Raw genomic sequence first — 8,448 nt, forward strand, 5'->3', positions numbered from 1 at the left:
CTGTACTCTCCTTAGCCCCAGGCCACCTGGGACCTGAGTTGCACAAGTTCTGACGTTACTCTCTGCCCATGTCTTTTGCAGATCAATGTTCTCCGAAACAGGATTAATGATAACCAGAAAGTGTGAGTATCTGACGTCATCCTTTCCTTGCTGCCTCTGCCTCCTCCTTCCCCACTCCTAGCCATCCTCCTCCCCCGTGGAGGACTCTGGGCATCCAGACCTTCCTCCTCTCCTCCAGTGCGCATGCTTCCTTCTCTGGTCTTCCAGGGCTTTCTGTTCCTCTCTCCCAGCCACTGCTTGCTGTAGTGGGACTCAGGGCCTCCCTGCAGCCTGAGGTTGCTGCCCTCCTCTGCCCAGGAGGCAGCTGCAGGCTCTTTCTTATGTCAGTACCTGCAGGCTGCTCCTCTCAAGTCGCCACCTGCATCCTACCCCTCACCCTATGGAGACCTGCCACCCTGCCTATGTCCCCATCTCACTGGGTTCCGTTTCCCCTGCAGCTCCAAGACCCGAGGGAAGGCCAAAGTCACAGGGCGCTGGAAGTAGAGGCTGCCCCTCTCAAAGATCTGCTCCTGTGTGCTCCCTGACCCCCAGCTCTGGGCCCCTCCGGGGCATCTCCTGCTGTGAAATGAGGAGCAGCCCAGCTGGGAGCTCCTGCCTGCCCACCACCCCACCTTGCCAGTAATAAAAAGCCACCCACACTGATTGGTGTTTCTCTTCCTTTTCCTGGTCTCATGGCAAACATCAGAGCCTCAGGGACACAGGTGTCCCTTTGTACCCACCACCTTTGGGGAAGTCTTCCCTGTCTGGTCCCCTCCGCCTGCCTCCAGCTGGAGAGATGGCTGATGCCCAGGTTTATGCACATGCTTTCTCACGGCCCTGGGGGAGGCACGATCAGCCAAAAGGACTGTGACTTCAGCCACTGTGAGTCACCAGGAACAGCACACTGGGGAAAGGTGCTGTCAAGCAGGGATGGCGCATTCTACATGAGTCATTCACTGGGAAACAATGGGGCACCTCTTCTGATGGCTCCTGTTTTCTTTTTCCTCCTGGCCAGAGCACTAAGAACCAGGCATCTGTGGGGCAGGAAGCCCTTGGAGGGCCAGTTTGATTGGTCAGTGTTCAGGCCCAAGCTGCTGAGAGGTGCGGGCTAGCGTGGGTGCCTCAGATTTCCTTTCCCACGGTCTGTACATCCTGTAGGGCTTAATCCCACAAACCAGGCAGGGTCCCTGAGCTGAAGAGGACAGACGGTGGCCCAGATTCCAGTTGGCTGGAGGACATGGCACCAATGTGGGACAAGAGAGCACAAGGTTTGGCAGCTGTCCATGTTCTCCTGCACCTGTGCCTTTGCTCACGCAGTTGCCTGTGCTGGGAATGCTGTCTCCTGTTCCCCACTTGTACCCATCAGCCAGAGCTCAATGAGCCCTGTGTCTGAAGGGCCTCCCTGGTCTCCTGGACAGGGTGATCCATTCCTCCCTGCTGGCGCATGCCACTGTCATGTGAGGCCATCAGTACCACACTCTGTGGGACTCCTCTGTTCCCACGAGTCACTCTGTGTTCTCAGGAAACGACACAGAGCTATTTATCCTGTGTTGGATGCCACAGGGGTGGAAAGGATGTGGTCCTTGGGCAACTGGGAGGGGCTTAGCCTGCATTCTTGGCCTCATTTCTTATTCAATCTTTCATTCATTCGTACATATCTCCTGAGCAAGATCCGTGTGCCAGGCACTGTGCTGGGCACAGGGGTGCTGAAACTTAAGCAGGCACACATCTCCAAGAGTCTGCAGGGCTTGTGTGGGACAGAGGGGGCAGCAGCAGGAGGTTCCAGCCCCATGTGACAACTTGGGGGCCTGTAATGCTGGGGTGACACATACACATGCATCCTATCTGGCCTCATAGGTGGGAGGGTTTTCTTGAGGGGGGGTGTCTATACTGAGACCCAGAGGATGAGGAGGAGAAAGTCAAGGGGAAAGGTTGGGGTTAGGAAGGAAACCGTGCATACAAAATTCTAGAAGCAGGAGCCAGCACAGTATGTTTGAAGAGCCACAGTTATTAGCAGAAGCCAACGCATCCTCTGGTTGGGGCAAGAAGGCTCTGCTGTTAGAGCCCCCCTAGATGGAAAGAGAGGCAGGAGCCAGGGCCTGGGGCCCAAGGAGGGCTCTCAGCAGGGTCTCTGGCAGCTCCTGGCAAGCTTTTGCTCTGCTATCCCCAGTTTGCAGGGCAGAGCAGGGCAGCTGAGGCAGTGCCCCAGCCCTTCTCCCCATAAGGGGAGGAATGGATAAGGGGACACTGCAGCCCCACCCTCACATGCCACCTTCATGACCCAGGTTCCTATGGTGGTGCCAGGGGCACTTGCCTCAAGTTCAGACTTGGGACATCGGAATTTTCCAGCCATCATCAACCTCCCCCCGCCCCCCACAGGGCACCTCCTAAGCCTCTGTGGAGCAGCAAGAGGCCAGATGGAGCAGTGGTCCCCCTCCCCCAAGCCTCCTCTCCCGACAGAGTCCTTCTGATCATCCCTCTAGTAGACGTGGCCTCTCCTTTAAAACTGTACCCTGAGGTGCACACAGAAGGCACCCTTGCCCTCTTACTCTGAAGCCTCCCAACCCTCTAAAGGCCTGATCCCACTTACTCTATTTTCTCCTACGGTCACTTGGTATTCAGTGGTATTTAGGAAAGAACTTTTGAGTCCCCTGCCCAGTCAAGGTTCCTATGCCATTATCTTAAGAGGATCATCACAGGTCAACCTGAGTGAGGAGACCTACAGAGACCTGGTCTACATGGAGCTTAGAGCATTTATCCCTGAGTGAAGTCTGTGGAGGTGGCTCTGTCCTATCCTAGTCACCGAGGAGAGAGCAAGTGGGTGCCAGATTGCAGGAGCATACCTGGACCATTTGCTTCCAAGTTCTACAGGCAAGGGCATAGGCTTCAGGCCAAGTGGCCCTATGCCCGCCCCCTGTGACATTCCAGGGAACAGAAGGACCATGGTTGTGTGCACAAAATACACTGAGATGGGTTCACAAGCCCGCTCACTTACCCCTTGGTTCATTCATTACTTCCGTTACTCTGGTGTTTACCACGGTACTGAACCAAACACACAAGCTATAGGCATGGCTGAGAGCTGGCCTGGGCCTCCTGATCACTAAGGAGCTAGGTGGGGCTGCAGCTGGGTGACTTCCACCCACACTAACCCCTCCACCTTCACCAGTCCCCGTGCTCTCCCAGGGACCACCCTCTCCACTGCTCTCAGTTCCCATCTTGCCTCACGGTGAGACTTTGGATGTCTCCATGACCCCTTGTGACGTGGACCTCTCAGTGTCCTGTGTAAACCCATATGTTCAGGGGAAATGACCTTCAGGCTCTGCTCCACACTAGGTCAGAGAGGCGGAGACTCTTCCTGTCCTGTGGTCAGATTTGCTTTCTTGACAAGCTTGTGCCCTGAGCAGAGCTGATTCCACTCTGAATGTGCACTTCTAGGTGGAAAGCCAGGACAGAAGGAGGGCTTCTCCAGGGCTTGCATGCCTTGGAGCCCCGCTCTTCTCAGGGAGACCCCATACTCTGAATCCGGAGTCTCCCTTTCTCCCACTGAATTCTTGTTTTGCCACTTCCCAGCTGTGGGCAAATTATTTGTCTGTGCCTGACTTCCTCTAAGAACTGGAGATTCTTATAAAGGTTAAGTGGCAAAATGTGTATGGTAATCAGTGTGGGTAAGTACAGGATCAGTGTCAGTCACTGTCATTGCTTCACTGACTATAACATGTCAGGGGAAGCTGGGTTTGCAGTGGTTGGTCTGGGCCAGCCCCTCTTGTGTGTGTGTGGGGCTTATGGAGCCCCCAGAGACCTCTCTTTCCTGCTGGGTCCCATTCTCCTTGACTGGAGTGCTGGAGGCTGAGGATGGGTGGGAACTGCTGCTGGGACAATCCCCCCAGGTGGCTGGCCCAGCTCGGTGCCACTGCCTGGATAGAGGTGGCAGAACCCGCTTCCAGGCCAGACCCCACCCCTGACTCTGCAGCCTGGTTTCTGGAAAGGGCAGGGCAGGACCAGAGCTTGCAGAGGACACACCCTGGTCGGGGAAGTTCTGGGCTCAGCACTAGGCTCTCCAATCAGCTCATGTTGGGGGGCAGGACAAGCTTGGAAGACCAGGCTAGACCCATGTTCCTAGTGGGGCCAGGGGTACTTGCCTCTCTGGGCTCGGCTTCCAGCCTGCCCTGTCATCCCTACCGGTAGGCAGACTGAGTGTGAATTGGGGGACAATACTGCGGGCCTGGGGTAAACTCGCCCTTCCCCACCTGGACAACACACTCTACCCCTCGAGCCAGGTACCGTGCCAGCTACTTTGCATATGTTCTCCCCGGCCAGCCAGCCATGGTCCTCAGGTCACATCCCCACATTGCAGATGAGAAAGCCAAAAGCAAAGAGAGTTTAAGCAACATGCCAGGCCCATTCAGTCATCATAGTGGCCCAGCTGGGGTCAAGCCCAGATCTATATGACTCCGGAGCCAAGACTCTCCTAGCATATGCAGATTAAGGAGCACCTCAGATCTCCCCAAACTACCGGGCTTGGGTCTCCTGTAGGTGGGCTGATAGGTGGCCCTGGGGTCGGGGGACAGGGCATGAGTCCAGGGTCTCAGCCCCCTCTGCTCCTTTCCAGTCCTGACCCCTGGGCCCTGGTCAAAGGACATGTGCTCTGTCCAGCACAGGAAGCCCAGCCTGGGGGTGGAAGGAGCAGCAGAGGTGGTATTGAGGGGGCTTCACCCAGGGTGCAAATGTAGCCTCCTCTTTCTTGGGGGCACTTACAGCCCATTCCTATGTTCCAGAAGTAGTTGGGGGTTCTGGATCAGGGAAGCACCTGTTAGTGGGGTACCCCTTGCCTCTGCGGAGAGAATGAGTGAATGTTAGGGGAGGCAGAGGCCTGGGCCCGAACACCAACAAGGATGACCCTGCTCTTGTTGGAGATGGTAGGGACACTTCAGGGACCCTCAGCAGTCTACTTCCAGCCAGATGCGGTTAGGTACTTTCGTTTCCCCAAGTGTTTTATTTTCTCCTACCTCTGCATGGATCTACATGCCTTTTTCTTTTCTTTTTCCTTTTTAAGAGACAGGGTCTCACATTGTTGCTTGCCCAGGCTGGGGTGCAGTGGTACAATCCTATCTCACTGCATCCTCAAACTCATAAACTCAGGAAATTCTCCTGCCTCAGTCTCCCAAGTAGCTGGGACTATAGGCGTGCATCACCAACACTCGGCTAATAAAAAAATTTGTTTAAGAGAGGGAGGCTCATTTTGTTGCCCAGGCTGGTCCTGAACTCCTAGCTTCAAGCCATCTTCCTGCCTCAGCCTCCCAGAGTGCTGGGATTACAAGGGTGAGCCATCCCTCCTGGCCTGATACCCCCAGAATGCCCTCTTTCTACGCCCAGAATGCCCTTCTTTCTCTGCCTATCCAACTGCTCCTCTTGCCTCAGGGCCTTGCTCAAGTCCCCATGTCTACAAGAAGCCTCCTGGGCCTCTCCTGAGTTCCCTCAGCTTCCTGGGCTGATGGTCCTTGGGCTGCACCACACTGGAGGCTGCCCCACACTGGAGCCTGGGCCTGTGTTTTACAGAAACCAGCTCTGGGTGCCCGGCCCAGCCTTCCCTCCCTGGCACTGTTCCCAGAGCCTCAGCCCCACCCTCCTGCTCAATTCAATGGTTCTCAGCCCCCACCCCAGCATCATAGGAATTTAAATTGCTCTCAGTTGAAGACTCAGAAAAATGTTTCCACACTTGTGCAGAGCGCCCAGGCCCAGGGCGAGGTAGTATTGGGGGGTGGTAGCCCCGCCCCTGGCCCTGCACTCCGCACTGGCCACACTAGCCACACCTGTAGCACACCCCAGTCCCAAAGCAGTTTTCTCTGTAAAGTGAAGTCAGGCCTGGCGATGCAAATCTGAAGGAGACAGGGAGGGGCTGGGGCTGCTCTTCAGGAAAGTGGTGGGCGGGGTGGGAGAGGCAGAGTCATTCCCAGGCTGGGATCAATTGTGCTGGGCTTGCTGAACGCAGGACAGGGAGACCTGTTTAGGATACACTGCCTCACCTCATCCTCTCCCCACCCACCAATACCCTGCCAATTCCCAGAAGACGACGGGCAGGCTGGTGAGGATGAAGAGGGATCACTTCACTTATACATAGGAGTAACAGACAAACCAGAATTTTTCCCACTGAACTTGACACAGAGACCTATCTGGTGCCATATTTCCCACCTCCTCAGGCAGGTAAGGTGGTGAGCAGTGGATTCTGCCGGAAGATGCTAGACATAACTTCTAAGCCAGCTACATGTTAATACTAATAAGTGATATTAACCTCCATATACTAGGCACCTATTGTGTGCTGGGCACTGCAAGGTAATTTACATACACTCTCTAATTATAGTAACATGCAAAGTTGGTGCTACACAAAAACTCCACTTTACACACAAGGAGACTGACTCATCAGAAGTCAGACAGGACAAGATCCTGATTATATATTTTTAAAATTATTTGCATGCCATACTTTCTACCAAATTAAGTCAGATTTCCGACAAAAACACAGAAAAGCGGCTCGGCGCCTATAGCTCAACAGGCTAGGGCGCCAGCCACGTACACCTAAGGTGGCAGGTTGGAATCCCCAGCCCGGACCCGCCAAACAACAATGATGGCTGCAACCAAAAAATAGCTGGGAGTTGTGGCGGGCGCCTGTGGTCCCAGCTACTTGGGAGGCGGAGGCAGGAGACTCGCTTGAGCACAGGAGTGGGAGGTTGCTGTGAGCTGTGATGCCAGGGCACTGTACCCAGGGTGACAGCTTGAGGCTCTGTCTCAAAAAAAAAAAATACTTCTTATAGAAAAACTTATGGGATAAACAATGTTCGAATCTGTCTACTGCAAAACTTTGACCATTCAGCTGGGCACCCAGGATTATGAATGGAGGATCTTACCACTGCTCCTTGCTCATTTGAAATGACTGTGGATTAACATAGGCCCATCCCACACAGTGGTGGTGGTTGATCCCCTCATCCCTGTCCCCGTCTGGATGGGGCGCTCCTTGGGCCTGGGGTCCTGGCTTGTTCATTCATATAGCCCAGTGCCCTCTGTACATGCTGAATGGACAAATTAGAAAATCATTCCTCAAGTAGATCTCATATAAGAGATGATCTTCTAAATATCAAATATTGACAGAGAGGGAAGATATGACAAAATTATGTCAAGATTAAAGTTGTATTTTTTTCAGGTTTTAAAACTTTTTATTTGCATTAATAAAAAATTTGTGCGTTCCAATAGTTAAAATCATTTGAACGAAAAAAAAAATGGCACTCAGATTAAACTGCATTTTACAGCCTGCAAGAAACCCTGGGCCAACTTAGTTTTAACTTTAGATTTCACTGTCAATCCACCCCGATTCTTTCTTTACTAACATGCAGGTTCTTTTCCTTCTCCGCCAGCCAGCCAGGCAGATGGGAGAGGCAGGCGTGGCCTTCCTTGTCAGTAGTTCTGGATACTTGGATGTGAAAGGGGCAGCACAGTCATTTAAACTTGATCCAACCTCTCTACATCTTACAAAGTTAAATGGCTAAGAGAAGTGAAATAAGAAGGCAATGCTTGTGGAATGTACGGTGCATACTGGCGGCGCTCGCCTCATTACAACTCGCCTGCTTGCTTCTCCTGTTCTGTTGTTTCTTTGGAAGGCAGTGGATTTTTCTCTTGCGTTTCCGTCTTCTTCAATTTTGACTTATCGAATATCTCGATCTCATACGGGGTTTGTCAGACATGGTGGCGGAGGAAGTGGAGCGAGGTGCGTGAGCTAGAAGAGTCTGATTTGCTCAGTGGCAACCGCCGAATCAAGTTGTATTGTTTTTTACAGTTGTCAAAGTCCTGTAGCAAGTCGAAACAATGGTAACTTTAGAGAAAGAATAACATTGATTTTGAAAGGGTCATAGGTTTACCTCACTCATATAAATCCACACATTGAACCTGCTTGATAGTCAATGTTTCTGTTAGAAGGATTCATTGATTCAGTCATTACCTAAACCCAACATGTATTTATTGCACACATACTTGAGGCCAGGTACTGGCTGCCTATCAGGGTTACGAACAGGAACAGACCAAGATTGCTCCCTACCTTCAAGGACAAATGGAGTTATTAAGGAGACCTTAGGCGGATGAGTAGAGACAGACCTATAGATAGATGTATATTACACACGTGCATAGATACAGACATAAAAACATATATACACACATTTTTTTTTGAGACAGCGTCTCACTCTGTAACCCAGGCTAAAGTGCAACTCATGACTCACGAGATCCTCCTGCCTCGGCCTCCCAGAGTGCTGGGACTATAGGCATGAGCCACCACCCTAGGCCAATGCATAGAAGTAGACATACACATACACACATGTGTGCCTAAGTCTCAAATTGTGAGTAACTGAAAGGGATAGAGCCATGTGCTGT

General features: G+C 52.5%; 1 protein-coding gene and 1 pseudogene across 1 annotated transcript in view; one reads left to right on the forward strand and one right to left on the reverse strand.

The window, feature by feature from the left end:
- Positions 1-702, forward strand: part of TNNT2 (troponin T2, cardiac type) — a 13,243-nt gene extending 12,541 nt beyond the window's left edge. Inside the window, exons 11-12 of the mRNA XM_012806676.2 lie at positions 82-122; positions 498-702. Coding sequence (XP_012662130.1) covers positions 82-122; positions 498-543 — 87 coding nt within the window. The 3' untranslated portion in view covers positions 544-702. The remainder of the gene's footprint in view (positions 1-81; positions 123-497) is intronic.
- A 6,936-nt stretch (positions 703-7,638) lies between these two features.
- Positions 7,639-7,769, reverse strand: LOC111726155 (annotated as a pseudogene).
- Positions 7,770-8,448: the final 679 nt, after the last annotated feature.

Source organism: Otolemur garnettii, unplaced genomic scaffold (genome assembly GCF_000181295.1).
Source record: "Otolemur garnettii isolate 467f Iridium unplaced genomic scaffold, OtoGar3 scaffold00055, whole genome shotgun sequence".
In the NCBI taxonomy this organism is placed as follows: Eukaryota; Metazoa; Chordata; class Mammalia; order Primates; family Galagidae; genus Otolemur; species Otolemur garnettii.